Source organism: Anoplopoma fimbria, chromosome 4, assembly GCF_027596085.1.
Source record: "Anoplopoma fimbria isolate UVic2021 breed Golden Eagle Sablefish chromosome 4, Afim_UVic_2022, whole genome shotgun sequence".
NCBI lineage: Eukaryota > Metazoa > Chordata > Actinopteri > Perciformes > Anoplopomatidae > Anoplopoma > Anoplopoma fimbria.
This window is the reverse complement of record NC_072452.1, coordinates 11,978,633-12,003,260: the sequence shown is the minus strand read 5'-3', so window position 1 is coordinate 12,003,260 and position 24,628 is coordinate 11,978,633. Positions and strand designations below refer to the sequence as shown.

Sequence of the window (24,628 nt, the reverse complement as noted above, 5' to 3'; positions counted from 1 at the left end):
GCTGCTATTTCTTTTAATTTTGGTACATTGTTTGGGCAGAATGAAAAAGCAACATTGCTAGCATCACTATGGCACATGCACCCTGAACTAGTTTTTACTGTGTGCTTATTTAGTCTAGATGTTGGAATTTGGTTTTGTTTTGGTGAAAATAGTTATGATGAGCTGTTTGCCAGGTTCCTTCCGGTTATGTGGGTATGCAAGATGAATATGTTGCTACATGCTTAATATCTGGTATTTCTTTTATTTGTTTTAAGTAAATAAACCCTTCCTACACAGTTACGAAGAAGTTTAAATTAACAGATTTGTAATATAACTGTGGGTGATTATAAATTATGGAAGGTAACCTTCTTACTGCTTTGAAAAATGTTTTTAAAATGTAATTTTTATTTGCTCCCAAGTCGGTTTCACACCGCTGGAGTGGAAAAAATCCAAACATTAGCACATTAATTTAGCTTCGTGGGACTGTTTAGTGGGATCATGGTTGTTAGAGTTATTTAAGCCAGATAACCTAAAGACAGGCCTCTGTTTATTTGACTGGAAAGTGTCTTTAAAGATAAACAGAGAGAATGAATCTCTGCCAACAGTCTCAGAAGAGGAGCATCAATGTCATTCCCACAAAAGGTCACACAATCACCATCTTTGGTATCTGTTTTCAATGTAACATGAGGCAGCAGAATCACAAAGAGGATGTTAAGTGACATGTATGTTAGCCAAATGTGTCACATAGTTGCATGTTTTCTCAAACCATTTGAATGCTGAAATGTCTGCATTTCTTAGAAATCTGTTTTGACAGCTGTTGTCAGAACTTAAAAATAGAACAGATTTACAGGTTCGTTTGAGTATTGCTCCAGTAGAGGTTTTGTTATAGCCATGACCTTTTCAATGAGACTTGCCCCCCCCCTTTCTTTCTGCCTCTTTAAATATGCCTTGTCTGAATGTTAATTTCTCCAAACAAAACAGCTCTTTTAAAAAAGGCCAATGCTATAATAAAGGCGTAGTCTGCAACAGGAACATGAATCTTGGCAAAACTTTATTTTCACAGTAGATCTTGCCAGCATGCTATAACAAAAGCATCAAGGAGTGCCAGGTCTTTTTAAGCTTTTTAAGGGACCACTGTAAAATAACTCATTGTTATCTTGAAGTCAATGTAATGCAGTCTGTTAGTTTTCAGCAGTGAGTCAGAATAAAGTCTAAGCTGTGTGAACTGGACTTCTTCACTTGTACTTTGTCGTGACCAAGAGTCATGGATGGGTTTGCCTCAGCTCATTTGTTTTTGTGGACAGCCCTCTAATCACATGCACATGCACACAATCAAGCAAAACCTGGAAACGCACACACACAAACACACAACAAGGGCCAAATGATCCATCAAATTACTGTAAGGGAAGCGGGACAATCTGTTTGTTTATCCTCAGGATCTGAAAAAGAAATAAATGGCCAATTTGCCCAGTTATACACAGTTACACATTCATTTTGCCAAACAACAGGCAAATAGGCATAGATACAAAAGTTTGCCCCACAATAATAGTCACATTTCAGGAGGAGTGATAAATCATTAGTGCTGCATGTTTAAATCCAGCGGAGTATTAAGAATCTCCAGAGCTCTGAAGATTCTGGGCAAAGCCGGTGGCTGATATGAGTGATACTTCAGTCAAAGCTAAGATTCAGTTATTGCGTGGTGAAAAATGACACATTTTTTAATTATTAATCGCTCAGATTTAGGATAATAATTAATTGTTGATGGATGCTACTTCAGGTCAGAGCTCTGTGCACACCATTGATAATGTGATTCACCTTAATACATTAAGACAGTGGGCCCTATATTTCTGAATCTGCCTTGGACTGGTTCATAAAAATGATGATTATATCTTGCTAACTTCAAAGAGCTCCCACTGTACAGTATATGCTTCCTTTAGATATTCATTAATATAACATCTCATTCAATTGAGCTGACGATGTGCAGATATACTTATATGAATAAAACCCACAAGTGATCAAAAAGTTGGCCACACTGCACAGATGATAATCATAAAAACAGAATGATCTACAACAATTTACAGGCCTTAAAATCCATCTACGCCAATGCTGCTACTTCTTGCTGTCCTTACCCTTAATATTATTTTAAACCTTTAATAACTTTTAAAGTTAAAAATTTTGGGGGGGCCACTTGGGGTCAGAAGTAACAAAGATTAACACAGTTGACGTCCCCTTTAAACATTTAATATGGCAAACAGTTGCGTATTTACACATCCAGCAGTTACAGAGAAACATTATCATTTATCTTTTGAGTCATGTTTCTTGTGAATGTAAGTCCAATATTCACTCCCTTTTACCTCTGCTTTTGGTCTCCTCAATCTCTTTAGGGGAAATATCCGGCTCTTTAGCTTCTACATGTTCCACCATGTTTACCAGCTAGTCGCGAAATGACACACATTTGTATCAAAGGGACGTAGGTAAAGCGTGTTGCCAGCTTGAAGTTTGTTGGGGTTCAAGTCCCTGGTGAACTTCCTTTGACCCTCAACACCTAAACCCTGGTCGAGAAGGCTCACCAGCGTTCTCTTAAGGAGACTTAAGAAAGTCCATCTGTCTCCTCAGATTCTGGTGAACTTCTACCACGAAACCATCGAGAACATCTTCATAAAATGCATCACAGTATAGTTTGGCAACTGCTTTGTCTTGGACCAGAAAGCACCACAGTGGGTGCTTAAAAATTCCAAACGCCTCTTGGAGGCGCTGCAGCACTCTCCGTTCCAGCACCAGCAGTTTCAGGACCAGCTTCTTCCCCTGGATGAGCAGTCTTCCCCTTGACAGCACTTTACAATTAAGCAGCTACTGACCAAGACAAAGTATTATTTTCCCTACTGGCTAAAGTGTTGTTGTTCTTTTTGTCCTACAGTGTGGGGAGTACTGATACAATATTATCCAGTGGCTGACAGCAGCTCTTTATTCAAATGGAGCAAAGGTTAGATCACATCTTTCTGTCTCTTTTCTGAGGTAAAATCTGTCTGCTCATCTCATTCACTTCCTCTAAATTGAAAGAAAACTCTGGCGAGCTCTCAAAATGGTGGAGAATTACATGTTTCCTTAGCACATAGTCATGAGACAAGGGTAAGATAAGATAATTAGATAGAGAATGCAAGTGCAAAATAATGACATACACAGACCATTTAATAATTTTTAAGGTGTAATTCATTTTGTCTATCTTAAAACAATGACCCACTGAAAAATCATTACACTTCCTGTAAGTCGCTTTGGATAAAAGCGTCTGCTAAATGACTGTAATGTAATGTAAAAAAATCCATGTAAAATAAGTCCAGGTTGTGATGCCACATCCATTTAAATGAAGACAATTGGCAAACATGTCGCTTCTGTCTCTGTGGCTGCGATTTCGATGCAGATATACAGATAGACAGATGGAGAGAGAGAGAGTTCTCTGCAGTCTGAGAATGTTGCTTTTTTTTGGGTCCCTCTCTCCCTGTTGTTGACAGTTGGTTGGCGGCACTGGTTAGACGGGGAATTTGACTATTATTTCAAAAACAGTATGTTTTGTGAGTATGTTTTCCACTGCGACCTGGTTGTGATGTATTATTCCTAAATTGAAATAATCCTCTCTTCCTGGAAATTAACTTTTTTAGGCACCTGAACAGAATATTTTATACAAGACAGTTTCAAAAACATTTGCAAAACACTTTCCCACACTCGGTGACTGTGGCTCAGTGGATGAGCAGGGTTGTCCTTCAATAAGAGGATCGGCGGTTCAGGTGGCATCTTGCATGGTAGCCCTTGTCATCAATGTATGAATGGGTGTGATGGGTGAATGATGACATGTAGTGTAAGAGCGCTTTGAGTGGTCGTAAACTGGAAAAGCTCCATACAAGTCCATTTACCATTTAACTTACACATTTAATGATGATATCTGATGAGCATTTAAGAAAAACTGAATTGTGCCAGTGCATGGCTGAATTAATTATTAATGGCCCCAGATTTAACAATAACCTTGTATGCGCATGTTGAAAAATGTGCAAGAATATATTTTAAAGTAATTTAAAAAACAAAACAATATCTGTTTTAATAAATTTGATTTTAGGTCCCAGCAGAACATAAATTAGAGTGTCTTTAGCTTGTGTACTGTGGGTATTCCTAAGTGAAAAATAATATTTGAGCGTTGATTTATATCAAATCCTTGATTGGTCTGCTAAAAGTGGCCGTGTTGGAATGTAACACGATAAGGAGCTACAGAGGACTGCTCCACTTTGACGTTTCCTCATGCAATGGTACATATATTATATTAAAATATACTGCTCATTTGTCTGCATTTTCCTGCAAAACCAGCAATATCTGCTCATTACATGCATTCAGTCTCTTCAAAATAAACTTCCGTCTACACAGGAAACAAAAAAGTTATGTTGAGGCAACAAAAGCACTTAGTTAGGTGTAGGAAAAGATCGTTGTTTGGGTTAAAATAACTAAAGAAGTATTGTTACTGAAGTACATATGTTGTAGACGAATAAATCAAAGTTGACTTCTCATTTCACACGGGAATCAAACAGCCGTCTCCTGGGTGAGGAATCATGTTTGTTGGACCCATCCACCTCACCTCCCACCCGCTTTGTGTGTGCTTTTGCACACACAATGCAACCTTTCAAGATGCTGTCACAAAAATGTACAGGTGTGTAATTGAAATCAAAATGAAGACAGAGTTCGAGGGATGGTGAATTCCAAGTGAGAGCACCAGATCATTTATCTGTGAATTTTGGGGTTTTAGCAATTTAATTAAACACGTACAAACGGTGGGTAATTTGTAGGCTGATTCAAGAATTTTTGATCAATAAGCAAAGGATTCAGTATTTCTTTATTCACAGCAGTGTAAAGAGGGCAGCATTTAGACCTTGCTTTTGTAAACTATGATACAACTAACTACTTCTTGAGAAAAAGAAGGGATGCATTGGGGACACTTGGACTATTTCTTAAAGCCTGCTTAAGCTCAGGAACCAGACACTAACAAAAAATAGTTGTGGCAACAAACAGCATTAAAAGAAAAGTAAATTACATCCGAACAGACGGTGCATCACAAATAGACCTATAGGTAAGAGCCTGTACTGTAAGAGCAGGGTTTTGCATTAATTTCAAGTAAGAGGTAGATTACTAGGGATGGATAAAAGCTCAATCATTAAAATCCTCCAACCCAATCAAAATTCACTTACTTCTTCCCTGTTCTGATCTCGATGGATAAAAGCTTTTAAAATCCCCAGGAAGGTGTGTTCCCCAGTGTGTGTGTGTGTGTGTGTGTGTGTGTGTGTGTGTGTGTGTGTGTGTGTGTGTGTGTGTGTGTGTGTGTGTGTGTGTGTGTGTGTGTGTGTGTGTGTGTGTGTGTGTGTGTGTGTGTGTGTGTGTGTGTGTGTGTGTGTGTGTGTGTGTGTGTGTGTGTACCAAGCCCTCAGGAACATAGCTGGGCATTAGAGACTCACTCGTTGAATTTTCACAATTTTAATAATCGTGTCCAATTGTATTTAAAAGCCAGTCTTATCAAGATATAATTTGGCAGTGAGCCAGAGGAGAAACTCTGAAAGCGTCAGTGTATGTGCAGTAGTAGTGAGATATTTTTCATGAAATTAATGGGCTGCCCTCTTGGTCCTCATAATATATCCATGAAGAAAAGGGCAGTGGTGATGGAGGTGACGATCCCATCGGGAGTCACACCGAGTTTGCAGTCAGCTCTGAACAGTCACTGTGAATATGTGTGAAAGTCCACAACAGACACTGACTAAGAGCAGCCTCACTGGTCCATGTGTACACTCTGTGGGTCTGAGTCCATGGTGAACAACGGTTCCCACGTACTCATGATGACGTTCTATGAAAATGCTCTCCCCTCTTCTCCCCTCCTCTCATGCGGTCCTCACACTCTCCTCCTAACCCCTGTTCCCCTCCCCTCCTTCCTGGGATGAAATAGGTGCACAATGAGCAGAATGAATCCATTTTAATTGACAGGTTCCTGTTGCACTGTGGCCTGGATATGTGCAATGGGTAATGCATGAGGGACCTACCTGTTATGGTTTCCAATGAGGAATGACACTGTCAGGCGCTAATGGTGTGAGTGTGTGTGTGTGTGTGTGTGTGTGTGTGTGTGTTTGCGTGTGTTTGCGTGTGCCAGAGTGTGTGTCCGTGCACACATGCATATGCCCACACCGGCTCAAATGAGCACTGGAAGAGCCAAATGTCCATCAGATGACAGCTTGCATGTCAGACTCTGTTTATGGACTCAATTGGCTTTGATTGTGCGCTTCAGTGAGCTCAAGTCATGAACAACACTGCCCACGGAAACACGTCGCTTTGTGTCTGGAAGCGATCAGTTTCCGAATCATGATCTTAATTACTGGAAAACAAAGCACAGATAACGGATAAGCTCACGTTGAAGTGAGGCATTCATCTGATGTCCATCAGCAAGTGAATCACAGGATAAAGTCCTCGTATGAAATAGGGAGTCATAAAAAGGATATTAAGATGAGAAGAAGGAGCAGAATGAATTGATGTAGGTAACTGAAATTGGGAGACGGTTGTGCCATTTTTCTCTTAAAAAGTGCAAGAAAAAACTGTTGTGATACAGATTCATGTAAAATGAAATACTCAGAATCTCTACAACACATCCCACTACTGGGTTGTGCCTTACACTAAAGGCAGAGATAAAGAGGTGGATTTGCATAAACCAAAACCATAAAAGATTCATGCGATTAAGACAGGCTGACAGAGTTGTGGAAGCAGCCCGGCTCATTTCATGTGATACAATGTAGCTTTTACATCAGGTTATATGAGTCACGGTTGAAAGAGGTGATGATGGGGCGCTGTTTCAGCAGCCTGTATACCCACTGATGGCACTGATAGCTCCTCAGAGTGATTGCACCAGCGTGTCGTCTCTAAACCACAAGTTTGATCTGCAGGCTGACATTGCAACAACAGAGACTATGTTTCTCACACATCATAAACAGCATCAGAGTTGAAATAAATGCTGAGGTTTATTGGGCTTTGTGCTTTGAGCTCACAGCTGGCTGCTGATAGAGACATGAGTTATGTGAAATCACACACAGAAGAGGCCAAGAAGTGCACTTCTGGGAGAGAGCAAAGCGTTAAAGCAGAGCGATAGAGAGGTCGACGGTTGGGAATTTTAATGATTTCACACAATACACTCATCTTTTTCACCCCAAATTAGTTTTCTTGCAGAGGTGAGAGCACCAATGGTAATTGAGACTTGTAAAGCAACTTTTTTCTTTTCACTTGAGACTCATTCAAAAATGAACAGAAATCTTCTTTTTTATTTGCCCAGAGTTCTTATCAACAGAATTTTTCAAAGTGTGAGTTGCTTGTTTTGTGCAAAGAGTTTTGCATCCACAGCTGTTCTGGTCACCCACATATGGTCAGTTTTGGTCTATCTAATAAAACCGTAGAGTGATCATATTGGGATCAGATCTCGCTCACATGAAATGACATATGGCTGAACAAATCACAGTTTTTTTGCATCAAGTTGGTTTATTTTAGCATATAAATATATAAATTGCTGTCACAATCTGTTGTGCACATACCTCAACTGAGATTTTCAGAGAGTCGTCCACTCTCAGAATGTTACACAGTCATGTTTATGTAAACCTTTCATGTGTTGGAGGCAGTGAGGCCACAGTGACAGTGTGCTGTAAAGAGAGAGACACATGAAGGCTAGGCATGCATATAGACTTTCTGAGAAATTAGTTTTTTCCTGTGCATTGGCATTGTGTGCCTCTTAGCAGATGTAAACCTATTTGTTTATGTTCTTGGAAGTTCTGCGGTAGCAATGATATGAATTCCACTATTCTGTTTCTAGTTGGTGACTTTCTTGGCTTTCTTTAAGAAGAATGATCTGACAAAAATCACGTCTAGACAAGAAGCCTATTCACATATTGATGTGGTGATGTAACTAAAATCTGTCTGAAAAGCATTTATTTCACAGACGTCTTTTGTGTGAAAGCTTCAATCGTCAATAGATTTAAACACTTAACGGCAGCAGCTCGAGGTCGGTAAAAACAAGATTTCAAGCTGGTGTTGTGCTCCTTTATTCAGTCCAAGAAGCACAACAGCAAATGAGACTCTCATGAGTCAGTGAACGGTTGCAGACAGTCTCCATCTAGCCCCAACCAAATGAGCACAGAGGTCAAACTGACATCTTCTGCAGCAAAACCCATTTTAGAACAAGAAAACATCAGCGAGGCAGTATAGCTGTTGTTGCCATGGCTTTGTCTTAGGGATGAAGAAACTGACACATACCAGAAAACAGGATGTGTTGATGCAATAATCTGAGGTACTTGTTGTATTATACTACAAAATTATTCATCTGTTTACTTTCTTAAATTGTTACTTTTATATCACATATTTGTGTATCATTTTGTGACATTGGTCAAGAAAGACATGGAAACCCTCTCTTTCACATAAAATACTTAAATCTGACTGAGAATTAAATGTCGTCTTACCAGCCTACACTAGAGTACACTACCGTGACACTGAGCGACTCATGTGTGTGTTCGTGTTATAAGAATGAACGCACAGGACTATGACTACTGTGCAGCAAAATGGCAAGGTGTTATCGCCAGAAAACACATCCATTTTCACAGTGACTAAGCACTGTCAACGTTATTGTCTGACAGTTTTACGTTTCTATAAAAACTAACTGTTGTGATGAGTTATTTATACAGAGCTGCAGGATTGACTCAACCTTCATGGCAAACCATAAGAAATTACTCCTGTAAGTTAAAATGACAACAAATCATCAAAACACAGTATACGGCTTTTTTGCATTTTTTTTTTTTTACTACTCTCTTTTCATTGTCAGTGTCATATGGGATTTAAAGAAATTATATCCCATTACGAAAACGAACAGCAGAGGCTTAACACCTGACTCCCAATCTGTCACTGAATGTGACAGGTACACACACACACACACACACACACACACACACACACACACACACACACACACACACACACACACACACACACACACACACACACACACACACACACACACATCCTCTGTGAAAGATATAAAATGAAAGAAAAAAAATGCTTATCTAAATCAATTTTACAATCACTGACAGCTATAATGAAGGATCCGCATTTCAATCAACAACCTCCAAGTTGAAAGGTAATGTTTTTTCCTTGCAATGGCTTCCTCTAAATACTCCTACCATTTCTAGTAACCATTATAGTAACAACCTAAATCCAGGAGAGCTATACATAAGTATGACTAACCAGATGTAAGCTGTAGGTATAAGCCTGCTAATGGCCACATGTTTTACATTTTATTTTCCTTATGCTATCTTATCTGTGGGATCTAATTAGCAAGGACAGTGTCGCTGCATTCTGGGTATAAGCCTGGGTATAAGCCGCCCAAGACATTTGTGAATGGTGGAACGAATTACACAGAAGCTGTGCAGCTGAGTGTTTTTTTCCCCCTTATAACAGAATGAAAATGTGAGGAGCCAGACCTAGGCGAGACTAGCAATAACCTAAACACAAAGGTTTTGCAACTCAAACATACAGGAACCTCCTCGAGACACAGCCTCAGTAGTAAAGCAGGACTCTTATCATGTCAGGTGTTATTATTTTTTTTAATGGAACATATTCACCAACACAATTCGGCAGTAAGCCTGGAGCTCTCTGGATGTAGTTGTGCATTAAGCCCTGTTTGTGACCAAGCCTTTCCTTTAACCTCAGAGGACACCAAGAGGCTTTAATTTATATTTTTCACATGACATAAATACACAGCAGACAAACCCATAAGACCCATAAGACCCCTCTGAACTGTGTGAACTGCACACACCAGACACTGGACGGTGGCCCAGCGGCTGCTGCAGCATTATCATGTCAGTGCTGCCACGATGAGGAGGAAGCCCGGCTGCATCCTGATCTAAACCTCTATCTGCTCCACCACCTTTGTGTCTGTGCTCGCTTCCCCTTCTGACACCACCGAGCGCAGTGAAAGCTGATGTTCTCACTGTGAGATGGACTGAGATGCATTTGTTAATGTACAGTACAGCTTACACGGTTTATTGTTTCTGTGCACACATAACTTTTATAAACTGTATATACTCACAATAGCTTTTTGTGTTGATCGGTTTTACGTATCCACTTTAGCTTCATCCTTCCATATAACACTACTGTCTGTGCAGCCGATCTGCTATCTGTTTCAACCAGCTCTGTAATCTGCAAGTGAGAATGGAACCAATCTGTCAAAATGGAAATTACCTCAAAAGAAGCCTTCTCTCCAATGACTGTGGTTGAATCAAAAGGTCACCAACATTTTTATGTCTTTCTGTTTAAAGAACTTCATACAAGGTATCCTGTAAAAACAACAAAGCTAAAACTCACGCAGACACAATGATGAGAAAGGATCACAAACTCACAAGAGTAAGACAAATGAGAATTTATACAGACTAAAGGTTGAAGCAGGGTGCAGGTGCGGGCTTATGGAGAGCTGAGGAAAAACAGGCAGCCTTGGCTAACATCAACCACAACCAAGTGCTGAAACGCTTGAAAAATGTGACACATAGGCTCATACATTGCCTCGGACAGATTACATGATATACAGGAACATCTGGAGAAGCTTTCGATCTGATGAGGATTCCTGTTTGATGGCCAGTCAAGCACCTCATCAATGAATACATGAGAGGCTGAAGGCAAGACTTCCCATATTCAGAGATGATGTTCTCGCTGAAGGAGAGCAATATGTTGTGGGCATATCATGTTTCATTCAATTTAAAACTCCCCTTGACTGTGACACATACGGCTGCACGTAGTCTCCATTAACCATGACAGAGACAGAGCGGGTTATGTCTTTTGGATTAAAAAGAGATACGCTGCAGATGTTCAGCTGTTGTTGAACTTTCATGCAGTTGCCACTGAAAGCATCCTGCTAAATGAACACAGATGTCTCAGTGAAGTAGCGTGTGTGTGTGTGTGTGTGTGTGTGTGTGTGTGTGTGTGTGTGTGTGTGTGTGTGTGTGTGTGTGTGTGTGTGTGTGTGTGTGTGTGTGTGTGTGTGTGTGTGTGTGTGTGTGTGTGTGTGTGTGTGTGTGTGTGTGTGTGTGTGTGTGTGTGTGTGTGTGTGTGTGTGTGTGTGTGTGGATGAGGTAGAAAGAAGAGAGAAATAAGCAAAGATATTTGTCCATAACAGGCTGTGTGTCTGAACAGAGTTGCAGACATAATTCACTATAGAGTGTAAAATACACGTGGATATAATGTACCAAAGTATAACATTTGAGTCATTGCTGCAAGAAGAAACAGGGCATTTACTTTTTGAGCCTTCATTACTTTTGGCCTCTTCAGGGCAGTGGTGGAAACTGTACACAAATTTTCATCTTTTCAAGTTGATACCACTCACGGTAGCTTAAATGTAGCTCTCTTCTGTATCACAGTTACACACTTACACTTTAGAACAGTTTTACAGCTAGAGCAGCTTTGAATCTTGATAGTGGGTTGAGTGCTTTTCTCTTAAGCCAAACAGAATTCATGGTTTCTTTCCGACCGCTCCATCAACATCTCAACGCTCATGGTTATCCTTGTGCTGATCAATGAAAGCAGGTGCTTTGGAATGAAAGCCTTGACGTTTTCTCTCATAGTTTTATTTATTTATAGAGGCACAGATATATATATATATATATATATATGGACAAACCACTGTGCCCGATAGTCCGGAATTATTCTGAATCTGTGCTCCTCTCTCTGTCTATGTTTCTGACTCACTCTCTATGCACTTCAGGACTGTATGTGAAGCCCAACCATGGGTGCTTTTAGACTGTCAATTTAAAAATGTTTTTTTAATGGGTTAAGTCGAACAGTTAGAAGGCCCGCATGTCATGTTTGCCATAGCTCCTTTTCCAATAGTTTTCATCAGCTACATCTGCAAGAAAACCAAATTCAACCTGGCTGAGCTCCTCAAGCTGTAACACAAACCGCTATCCAAGGTGGATTTTTAATGGAATGCTGGAAATAATGCTATGAATATATCTACACTGCTGTCATTGTCAGGGATTGTAGTCCAAGCCACAGGAGTATTATTCATAATTCATAGGTAGAGCTCAGGGACCCATCACTGTAATAAGCCAGTGTGACACGAATCCTCACCTCTGTCAGCAAATAACAGGATGATATGTAAAAGAGAATCAACTCACTGAAGGGTACAGTGTGCTGAAAATGGTGTCATGGTGAGTATAAATACAGAGGAATATCCTGATAAACTCAGGATAAGTCATTTCACTCTGAGAAATAAAACTTTCTACAGTATTTACACACTGTGTTAAACAATTTGGATGTATACCCATGTGTTGGGGCCTAGCCAGTAGCATAGCTCTAGGAATGTAGAAATAAGTTGCAGGCCCAGTGGGGGGGGGGGGGGGGGGGATTATAATTAAAGGTCAGAATCTGATGTTTGACAAACATCACATCACCACCAACAGAAACCTTGACACACACTTCCTTTAGAAATAAAAATGGATCACCCTAATGAGGGCACATTCATTAACTAAAGGTTACATTTTTAAACTCAACATGATATCGGAGACTCTACTGGTGATATTTTGATAAATAAGCAGTACCTTGTTGCTGTTGTTATGCTTTAAATAAATTTGAAGTGTTAAAATAGAAGTCAGATGTTTCATAGTGGGAACATATTAATTGTGCCAAACACTGAAATAATGGATTCTTTTGAAAACCTACCACAATATTTGCCCTATTTTATTTATTTATTCATTTATTTCACACTTTCTTTGTATGGGGGGTGGACAACTGACTTATGATTTACTATTATTGGAGTTATTAGTCCAAGATCTACAGCTATGTTAGCGACTCTGTGAGGCGTACTTAGCGGTGATTTGAGCTAAATGCTAACAAGCCAAGTTAACTATTTTCACCATCTTAGTGTAAAATAATAGCATCCTAACATTTGCTATTAGCACTTAGGAGAAAGTGCAGCCAAGACTGATGGCAGTGTCATTGGTTTTGCTGGTAAACTTAAGGATCGACATTTTTGTTTTACCTGATGGCACCAAAGGAAACGTCAGGGAATCATAAAAGTCAGCCGGTTTCATCCTTGAGGAACCACAATTGTCCATACAAAATTAATCCATCCAGTTAATGTTTAGATATTTCAGTCTATATAGATGTGTTGGACCAACCAACCAACATTTTCATCCTTATATCAGAGCTGTGCACCTAGTGAGGCTATAAAGCCTTCATGCAGCAGTGAGCTGGTCCCCACAAGTTTAATAAATTTGATAATCAGTGTCTGTCATATGATGCAGGTCACCATACAAATTGATATGCAAAATAATAATTGGGATAAATTATCAACATTATACAGCTGCATGATCTTGAATAATTCCAAAAAATGTGATCAGTGAAGTGTGTGCCTCTCGCTTCCATCCATCACCTGACTGTTCGGTTTCAGATCATTTGCTACTCGATCCTCCCCACACATCCTCTCCTCTTTTACTCTTTCATGTTTACTTGTCTGAGCGTCTGAGTGCGTTGGCAGATCTGCGCCTCTTTATATTTATGTCTCTCCTCATTTTTCACCATCCTCTCTTTGCTCTGGCCTGAACTCGACTTCACCATCTGCCTGCTAACCGGAGCGCACAGGCTGTCCCCCTCCCCGAAACCTGTTCCTCCTTCATGGAGTTTGATTCCCAGAAGTGGCAGAGATACTGCCTACTCATTTAGCCAGCAGTTGGCTAACACCTACATTCACTTTGCAACAATATAACAAGGCTATTGTCACCCTCATCTGTATCCCCGTGCAGGAACCATTCTTAAAGAGGACTTGACTGAATGTATGTTCAAGTTACTTTTTGCTCTTTTCTTATCACTGCAGACTGTTTTTAATCAATGTGTAGCTACGGAGAGCCCATTCAGAGCTGTGACGACGATCTTTTAGTGTCTGACTCATCAGAGCACATCTCTTTTGGTTTTTACACACTGAAAGTTTTTACACAAATCAGAGCGATCAGAGAGATTCCCTTATGGTAACTTGCTTCCATACTGTGATCAGCCCTAACCGTATCCCCTCTGTGCACATGTATATGATAAGTTCACAATAATGATCTATGTGTTTGTCAAAGTCATGACGTTATGCTTACAGGTAGTTTGTCTTAATTAGCTTAGAAGGACTGCTTGTGTTTCCCCCTGGGAGGCAATATGAACGCAGACCCACATGGTAATAACCAAAGTTAGATCCCCAAGCTACTGAAAAACAAGCAGAAACGCCCATGAACACACAAGCCAGTGAACATACAGATACAAGGAAACACACAGTTCATAACTCCCTATCACATACACAGCATATATAACCACATGTTGTCAGGGACATGTGTATGATATTTGAATAAGGATTAGGGGACATGAGGGGTTTAGAGACTCCAACTCACTTTAACAATAATCTTTAAGATCCTATGAGTTTAACTGGCCCGTGAGGTGTTCGTCACTGGTGCCTTCTGACATAGAAAATGCTTATCAGCAATGTACCAGTATATCCAACAGGGATATCTCGAATATCACTCCTCGGTCCATTAGCATCCCAATGTTCAGGAGCTTAAGCGCCTGTGGGATTTTTGTATGGTGCTGGACAACCTTAACTGCACTTTCACTTTACCTAGAAGATTGATTTCAGATTGAAAAAAAAAAGAGAAAGGATACTGTGACCTCAGAGTTGAATTGTTGAGTGCAGTCTGACGATGTAACACTAAGCATTACAGTTTTTATATCCAAGCAGATGAAATGTTGTGCGATGAAATAAAATCTTAAGTGTTGTGACCCTGGCCGAGTGTTGAGAATTGTAACAGGTCAGGATGCTCAGTGGGGCCTGGGTGGTTAAAAGGCACTTCACTCAAAGGTCAGGTTGGCTTAAAGTCTGTAGCACGTCACTGCAGGAGAATGAAACAGGAGAATAAAACAGGTAGGCAACACATCAACAAAAGTCGGCTAGCTGACAACTAAAGATAATATACTGCACGCATAGCTCGCATAGGGTCAGAACCCGTGTCTCAGCCTTCATTAAACAGCCTTAGTAAAAGGGAACGACTTCCAAACAAGGAAGTCAAGAGGCCTCTCACACTTCCTGCTTCTTTTCTGAATCAGACAAACTCTAAAGAGAGATAACAGCAAAGCTATGAGATACTTGGTCACGCAAAGTCTCTCTCAAGACAACACCTGAAAATACCTTCTCTAAACAACTCCCTATGTTTCCTGAAATCATTTACTGAGCTGCTGTTCATATGGGAATACCATGCATGAGCCCCAAATACTAGATATCTATCAGTTAGAGCTTCACTACTTGAAATGAAGAGTATGAAGTATAGATCAGAGTTTAAATTCTAATAGTGGCTGCTTATTCAGTTCAAAAACTTTTTGAATATTTGGATTGATAATAGAGTTTCTTTTTTTGATGATTAAAGTTGGATTAGAGCTCATTCTTTGAAAATTGCTATGGCTGATGTAAAATGATTTCCTTAAGGACGAGGTGAAGCTTGAGAGGATCATTTTATAAGAAAGCAAAGTATAAAGAACAGACATTTTATTTTCATAGCCTACAATAAATCCCACATATGGCCCTGAAAACACAATACAGCAGGTTGGCCCTGGAATGTAACTCTGGCAAAAAAAACAATGACACACTTAATTTGTAAAGAGGATACTTGAAAAGAGAGATAAGCAAAGAAAGATGGAGGCAAATAGATGCGGAAGAAACGAGTCAAAGGTTATAGAAATAAACATTCCCCTTGTTTGGACTAGTTTGCGTCGCTCTCTCTGCGGGACATTATTCCATTCCCTCAGGGTGTCGTCAGCTCATGCTTGATTACTCCTGTATGTTTTTCCCCCTGCTTTATTCTGATGTCGCAGAGGGATTGTGATCTCCAATACGAATGAGGGGCCAGTATCTCGCACAGATGTTCTCTACTCGGCGATCACTTTCAAACAGCCCCTGTCTTTGATTTATTACTTCCTGTTGTCCTTGGGATCTTTGACTCTCACTACATTGTCTGTGAAGCGACAATTTGAAACTCCAGCTCCATTGGTGCTTGGGAGCGCTGACCGCAAGTCCTGGCTTTGGGGTCTGAAATAGTTTGAGTCGGGGGATGAGATAAAAGGGTTGTCGGAATGGAAAACAAAGTGACTCCCCTTCCTGAGCTCGGCTGCTTGTCGGCAGGTTGGATGCCTGTGAGAACGTACCGTCTCAGAATGATGGGTGTGGGGGTGACCCGAGGGACTTTTGGCCCCTCAGGGAGTGGTGGGTGGGGGCAAACTTTGAGTTATTGTTTCACAATCTTGCATCTTGATTAGCGCTGGTAAAATAGTGCATAAGCTACATATCGGACTTGTCTGTCAGTACACACTATGATGAATGAAGCAGATACATAATGGCCTAATCTCTGTTGGGTGATTTTACGCAGAGTGTGTGTCGGCCTCATTAAGCTGCGTTCAGCTCAGGGTCACTGAGACTGAGGCCAGCGCCGGGGGAACCTCCGTCCACCCTTCCCACATCCTCCTCTACTTCCTGTCTCAACAGCTGGCTTTAACCCATCCTCTAAAAAGCGAGAATTTATCATTTCAACCATTCCATTTTTAATGGTTGATTTAGTATAAAGACAATGTTTCTTGAGAGCAGATGTTGTTGGACACAAACCAAAAAACTAAAATCATTGAAATATATTATTTCTCTAAAAAAGCTAGATACTAGTTATTGTTGCTAACACAATTTTATTGTTAGGATTTTAGTTATTTTCATTTGTTTGTGTATATCCAAGATGCACATAATTATATTTGTAATTTGTTATTGATTGTCAGTCTTGGTGCACCAAATAGAAAGGGGTTGTGTCTTCTTTCTTTTTTTGCCTCCTTTGGGGGCGGCACAACAAACTGTAAACACACTCAAGTTGTCTTGATGACAGTTGCCTGTTTACATATCTAGCAGACTTGTAAGAACATTAGCATTCATTTGGAGTTGCGTGTTTGGCCACATGGCAAATTAAATTCACTCCCCTTTAATCTGTGTTTTTTGTCTCCACCAACTCCTGAGGGAAAAATCTGTCTCTTTAGTTTCTAAATGCTTCACAATGTTCACCAGCTAACAACTGTGCATGTTTGGTGCTGGGCAGGTGTAGGGTTTATCAGAGCTTTTTTTTTAAAACTAAGAATTATAAAACAGTTTCACCCACATTCCTTCTGGTTTCCTACACTTAAGCCATTAAATATGTGCAGGTTAAAAAAATTGGTCCCAACAACCCAAAAACTCAAATTCAAATTTGAACCCACTTTTGGGGGCAGAAGTAAAAGCATGTTATCCTCTTCTTACTGTAGCTTAAAAAGAAACATCCCCTCTCTTCTAGGATTAGGAGAGTCAGTGTGCTGAACGAATATCAAATGGTGCCAAGCTGATGACAACAAAGCCATAACATACACACACTTTTTTGGAAAGGATTTATTTATTTGAAATGCTTGACATCAAGAAAAAGCTCTTAAATTAAGATGGAACACTTGTGACAGATGTTATGGCTCTTGTCAGCTCTGTTCGTGTTGCAGTGCATTTTAAAATAATTTATTTGGCTTTAGGGAGTCTATTATTCTTGGACTGGCACCAATTTCAATATTTTATTCCTTGTTCAACGTCAGTGTTAATCGATACTGCCTGCTGAATATTCTTGATGATGAACATGAGAGTTGATGAGTTTGCAGTGTTGTAGAACCACCATGAGACGCTTTCATTGATGAAGTCTCCTCTGCATGAAGTGCAGGTTGAAAGCCTTGTCCCAGCTCATTGCAGGTCATATTCATTTTGAATTCTCGAGCTGAATCCAAGATTCATGAAGACTACAACTCTGAGCCCTGCATGATTAAAACACTTCCTGCTGTGAAGTGAATGTGCTCCACCAATGGGTGCACTCAGTTGCTTAGAGGCCCACGCAAATACAAGCACAGGGACCCTTTAGTTACACCCGCAGCATTTACACCCACCCCTCCAACTCATTGAAACTGGGTCAGAGCAGAGTATGCATTGAAGGGCTGCTGTTGTGAAGAACACAAGAGCTGAGAAATATACACGCACTGTGATTGGATGATGAAGGAACTCCTATTATTATTATTATTTCTCCCTTGGCTCCTAACATTAGTTTCATGGCTGCAATTATCGCCCCTGCAGGGGCCAGCACTAGGGCTCTTTCGGCTGATGCTATTTTAAGAAGATCATCTTTGACTTGAAAAGTTTTTTTACAAAGCTTTAATTTCCGTTACTCTGTGCCAAATAGGCAGCTTTGCTTTTGTGAATTTTAGTGTTGTTGTATTTTCTGTGCCCCTTTTGTGCTTGTGACCTACCTGCACATAATGGTAACCAGTCCATTTCCTGTTTTTAGAGTTTACATAGTATCACAGGTCGTAGAGGTGTCCGGTTAATGGTGTTCTATGAGAAATGGTGTATAAATAGACATATCCATGACAGAGTGCAGGAAGTTCCTGTGTTTATACATGTGATGGAAGGAATAGAAAACAAAAGGGAGGAGAAAAGCATTGTGGTCCAGCAGGGCATCATCCCAGTAATCTGCCTCAGTATGGGAAAAGCAGAAGTACTAGAGAGTATCAAGAATAGCACCTTCCATCAAACATTGTGAGAGAAATACAGTACATAAGATTTACCCTAGAAAAAGAATCAGCCCCACCGATGTTTTGTTTGGATTTAAATATCGCCTGTGAATGCCCGCTAGAAACAAAAGAAGATTTAATCTCACACAGAAAGCTGAGGGAGCCTGTTCACTTTATGAAATAGAGTTTGTGGGGACGAATGCAATTCCTCTCAATAAAGACAAACGATACAATACAATACAATGTTCACATGTGTACAGTACTATACCATCTGTTTTCTGAGGCATTTGAGGCGTTCATTAAGCAGAAAGAATTCCTTGAATTTTCAGCTCTGTTTGTACGGGGTAGATGGTGAATAATTTCCAACTGCAAAGACTTGAAAATAAAGTGGAATGAGTTCATAGGGAAACATCTTTGCATACAAATATTTTTTTAAACAATGGAACAGGAATGGGAATAAATGATAAAAAGAGAGACAGAGGCACATCTATCTTTGAATAACTGCTTTCATAACTAGTTTTATACCAAATGCAGGAACAAGGCCGGCAACAGAACAAGAAAGGTATCTATAAATATATAGATTAAGTATCCTGGTTGTGCCTTAAGGTACTGCAAGTTTTCCAACACCCTACAAATGAATGAATCACACCTAAAAGTTGTTTCTTCAGTACAGAACAGGGGAAGCATACCTTTGTTTGAAAGTGTTTAAGCGAAGCAGTATAATCAAAGTTTTCAACCCAAACAAGAGATTCTGGTTCAATCAGTTTGTTGGTCTACTTTAATATGGATTTCTTAGAAATGAGGCTGGTGGTATTCTATATCTTAAGACTGAAACAAACAATGCAAAAGTCTGTCTCTCAACACTTTCTGAATTCCAAAGTCTGTCTGTGGCTCTGTCCCATTTGTTCATTTGTTTTGTTAAAAAAAGGCCACACACATAGTTTCAGTATCCTAAAAACAGGTAATGATTGTTCCCTTCTAAAACAGCTGGGCTCTGCTAACTCATTTTACTCAAAGAGAAGTAGAGTTTGTTTTTCAGGTGTGGATTTGTGGTGTTGTGGATAGGTAGAAACATAGGTATTTCACCCAGGAGACTGCTCTTCGTGTCCTGTTTGAACAGAGGACAGCCTGGAGGCAGCGAGCTCAGTCCACCCCCCGCTTTGACACCAGCTGATTTACACTAATGACAAACTAGCTTCTCCACTCCAGAGATTGACGCCACTTTGGGCCTTGCTCACCTCCAACTCTTATCTTGTTAGAGACAATTGAAAAAAGCAATTACCTGCAGATGCCGCACTATGCCTGACAAGTAAGGAAATGTAGCAGAGGACAACATGCTCCCCCTCTCACGTCCAAAGATGCTGCACCCATCTTGAAACATTTCTAACCACATCTCCTCCGACTATTGTGACTGTAAATAGCATTGCCTGCACTGCTGACCCTAGAAAAGCCCTGGCAGCTAACTTTGACCTTCCACTCTTCCGCCCCTTTTAAAAGGTCCGCATAAAGCTTTCCTTTTAGCATCCCACACCAGGAAATGTTTTGACTCTGTCCAGTTGGTCTGTTGCTCTCATTAAGAGGATTTGAGAGGCTGAGGGTCGCCACAATTCGGCCTTTCTTCCTGAACTGGTTTCGACCTTTGTTTACAGTCTGGGAGAAAATAAAAGGCTCGCTAGGAGAGGCCTGCAAATCAGAGCACAAACAACGCTTATTTTGTCTTGAATACAAATGCAATTATCAGGGCATTTACCTAATGAATAGTGAAGGATTGTGAGGGATCTATGTTTAGTTTTGTATAACAAATTAGTTTTTCCATGTGGAAATGAACATAATGTAAAATACCATGCTGCTCTGCATATGGGTCTCTCAATTAGGACTTGAGTGATTACATATGACTAAAATTAACATTAAACACTAACAGCTGATTAAAAGCACTGTGCTCTGTTTGAGCTGCAATGAGCAGTTGATTAGAAAAGATAATTAAAATGGGAAGAGAGATTTAACAAGGGAGTTGCATCTCTTGTTGGACAGTAATGTGAATACAACCAGGAAGAAAATTACATAGGAGTACTCATGTGAATATTTCCTCCTGGGACAATAACTGTGCTGTCTATACAGAAATTAAATTGTATATGCACGCAACAATATCAAATTACACAAGTCCCAACATCATTAACATCACTTCCCTCCTAGTAATTCTTTAAGATGATGATACAAAGCTGATTTAACTGCTACCTGTGAGTGTGTCTCGGCCCAGACATTTAATTTGTTTCAAGAGTTTGTGAATCCCTTAGAGATAAAGTTTCCTCTCTCTCAACAGCTGCACTTCTCTCAGACTATTTCATTCTGTTCATGAATAAAATGGTGCTATGCGTCGAGAGGAAAAAAGGAAATATGCAACCACCTTCACTCTTGTTTCCCTCGATGATACTTCAACAACACCCTCATCACAAGAAACACTTGATACAACTTTTAAAAAAAACATTTCTTTCAAGCATGACACTCTTCAAACAGCGTGATTATCTTTGGCAAGGCGCCATTGAGCCGTAGGACTGCTTTGAAGACATTCCTAAGAGGATATAAATAGTGTATCTATCCGTAGCACCCCATGTAGACAGTAGGCTGATATGGAGCCGGTCAGACTTTTTCTCACTATGCCGAGTTTTTCCAAGTAGCGCAGGAACTTCTCATGCGGGTTTCATCATCTATACAACATTTCACATACACTTTATATTCCAGCTGCACCATGATGAAACTACAGTTTGAGGCTATATGGGAAACACTGTTGTGCAGTGTGCACTAAAAATAAACCATGGAATCTAACCACATTTCCTTTCCACATTGTAAGAATATATATATATATTCCCAATACAATTTGAAGACTTGTTTCTGCTGGGAATTATTTCTACATATTTATATTTATATTTAGAGGTTAAAGGATAGGAGAAGTCATAATTTGTAGCAATTTCACTTTGTCCAGAGATGTTATTTTAAAGACACTATTTAGGTTGTTTCACATGTGAGCATCCTTTCAATCCTCTGGCAATGTCACAGTCAAACAAATCTACTGGATTTTATTTTTCTCATCTTACCAGTCACATTTTATTTGTAAAATAATGAAAAAATGATTTTGCAACACAATGAATGTAATATTTGCTGGACTGTATGACCCAAAAATAAGTTTGTTTCGCAGAACATTGATCTTGCATGGTTTAAATATTTACCGACAAAATACTGAGGTATTGTGAGGCGTTGAAATGAAACTCACAGAATTGTACAATAGATTTTGCAAACGCAGGCCTCAGCTTGGCCATTGTTCTGGTGTGAGATTAGACTCTTACAAAAGTTTGGGGGGTTCAGTGATAAGAAATGACTTTCTTGCTGTAGCTTTAACTGCATCAAGCTAAAATAAATCTGTGTCCGAAATACCTGCAGTAATGCCAAACATTTCTACCATGCGACATTCTACACATGATTGGTAAACGTAAATCATTTGATCCATAGGACTGATTTCATTTGTATTCGCCCATGAGACACACTCACAGGCTGTACTTGCTTGCCTCCTTATCCCCATTCTCATATTTTATTCATGGTGGGGATTAATCTGCTTTTATCTTTACACAAAACACCCACTGCGATCCAGCCGCCAGCACTGGAATCAAGCTACATTCATGACTTAAATGTTACCTTGAAGTAGCTCTTTCCTCCTGCTTGCTGCAGCATTAGTGATTGATCCAATACAGAAATCTTATGTTTAAAAGAGCATCTTTTCAGGACTTATAATACAATGACCTATAATACAAGCAGTGTGATCTGATTCAATTACTGACTATTTGCAACATCGATGCACTAAAAACATGTATGTTCTGGTTTTGATGAACTTAACATTTTATTCACAGACTTTTAAATGTGCACACAACACTTGCTCTTTTTTTCAGTTTGATAGTAGTTACATTTAAATGAATTTAGGGAGGGGGAACAATCAAAAATGAGTGCTAATATTACCCAGCATTGAGTGAAAGAGGCCAAACGGATCTCTCCCAGCACTCCTTTCTGTGTTTACGTGCGTTTAGAAGTTCTGCATATGATTTTCTTGAAGGATTTCCTGAAATCCCTGTTGAAGATGGTGTAAATGATGGGGTTTACAGAACTGTTGCAGTAGCCGATCCAAAAGAAAAGGTTGAAAAGTGCGCCGGGGATGAAGCAGCTGTCTCTGCAGATGGCATGCAGGCTGTAAGTAAAGAAGAAGGGGAACCAGCAAAGCACAAAGACCCCCATCACCACCGCCAGCACAAAGGTGAAACGTTTCTCCCGCATCTGGCTCACTTTGGTCTTATTGGCCGCTGCCAGTTGTTGCTGCTGTCGCCCAGCTGGGTTGTTCTGCTCCGGGTAGAGCTGCGACGCCCGGGCTGAAGCCCAGGAGAGACGGCAGTTCTGAGGCGGGCAGCAGTCTGACCCCTCCACCTTTCTCCGTTTGGTGAAGCGATGGCTGCGGGGTTTAGTGTCCGACGGACAGCAGCTCTCCTCCAGGTCGATGTCATCCAGCTCCCCCTGCCTCTGCTGGTGGCTGCCGGAGCTCTGGCTGCTGGGGCTCTCCGCCTCGAACCGGTCCTTCCTGACGAAACAGGTCTCGGACTGAGACGGCTGCCTCTCCAGGCCGTTCTTGGCCACGAACACGGTGGAGGAGCGCTGCTTGGCCACCTTGTAGATCTTACAGTACACCAGGATCATGATGAGACCCGGGGCGAAGAAGGACACCAGGCAGGAGGAGAGGATGTACCAGGTCTCATCGTTCAGCAGGCACTCCCGTTCATCGTGTTTGGTCATGAGAAGAGGAGGGAAGGAGATGACAGCAGATATTAACCACACGACAGCGATCATGGACTTGATGCGGTGAGGCGTGCGCTTCAGGTTGTAGCTGACCGCCTTTGTCACTGACCAGTAGCGGTCCAGGCTGATGGCGCACAGGTGCACGATGGATGAGGTGCAGAACAACACGTCCAGAGCCAGGTAGAAGGCGCACCAAGTACTCCCAAAGTACCAGTAGCCCATGATCTCGTTGGCGAGGGAGAAGGGGATGACCAGTGTGGCGACTAGGATGTCCGCTGATGCCAGAGAGACCAGGAACAGGTTCTGGGGCGCACGGAGAGCCCGGCTGGTCAGCACCGCTACAATCACCAACACGTTCCCGACGATGGTCACCAAGATGATCACAGTGACCACCAGGACGATGAGCGCAGTGGCGGCCACCGTGTGCGGCAAGCCAAGCGGTGCGTCCGTGTCGTTGTCATTGTTGGAAACGTTTTCCACCAAGAGATTTAACTGGGTTAAATCCATTCTTGCTCCAATTTGTCCTTTCGTGTCATGTTTGTTGTTTCGCACCCTTCTCCTTTCCCCCAAAAAAACAAACAGCCACGACTGGGTGCGCTGAGCTGCCAGCTGCCTCTAACGCATGGAGATGTGTTGTGCGTAATGCTCCTGGTCAAAACAAGCCGAGTGCAGCCCACAGAAGACCGCAGTTCCCGCACAAATACATCTCCTCAAACAGCAATGTCTTCATTAGAGATCCCTCCAAGTCATTCCGAGAGGCACACGGGGTTCCGAACATATGACCATCCACAGCTCCACTGGGAGAGTCGCCACAGTCACATCGCGCTGCGCAAAGGTGTTTTTTTGCGTTTTGGTGGAGAGCATCTTTTGGAGACAAACTGCTGATGGAATGAATGCCCACACAGGAGTGAGGTGACATCACTCCAAGCCTCCTCCAAACTTAACTGAGAGCGAGAGAGAGCGAGAGAGAAAAAAAAAAGAGAGAGAGAGAGAGAGAGAGAGAGAGAGAGAGAGAGAGAGAGAGAGTTGAGATTTCTTTGAAAATTGAAGTGCAGCCCTCAGGCTTGTTGTGTTGGATTTCCTAGACTCACACATAGTTGTTTTCTTTCTTTTCATATGAGCTTGTCTCAGTATTACACGTGCCTACTTATGC

The 24,628-nt window shown here is 40.9% G+C and overlaps 1 protein-coding gene across 1 annotated transcript; it reads right to left on the bottom strand.

Annotated features, from left to right (window-relative positions):
* Nucleotides 1–21,663: 21,663 nt before the first annotated feature.
* On the bottom strand, nucleotides 21,664–24,398 carry adra2db (adrenergic, alpha-2D-, receptor b). The gene has a single exon (XM_054597705.1). The coding sequence runs from the start codon at nucleotides 23,980–23,982 to the stop codon at nucleotides 22,705–22,707; it is 1,278 nt and encodes a 425-aa protein (XP_054453680.1). The 5' UTR covers nucleotides 23,983–24,398; the 3' UTR covers nucleotides 21,664–22,704.
* Nucleotides 24,399–24,628: the final 230 nt, after the last annotated feature.

Excerpts from the sequence above, each read along its gene's own strand:
- adra2db (XM_054597705.1), bottom strand. The coding sequence starts at position 23,982 with ATGGATTTAACCCAGTTAAATCTCTTGGTGGAAAACGTTTCCAACAAT.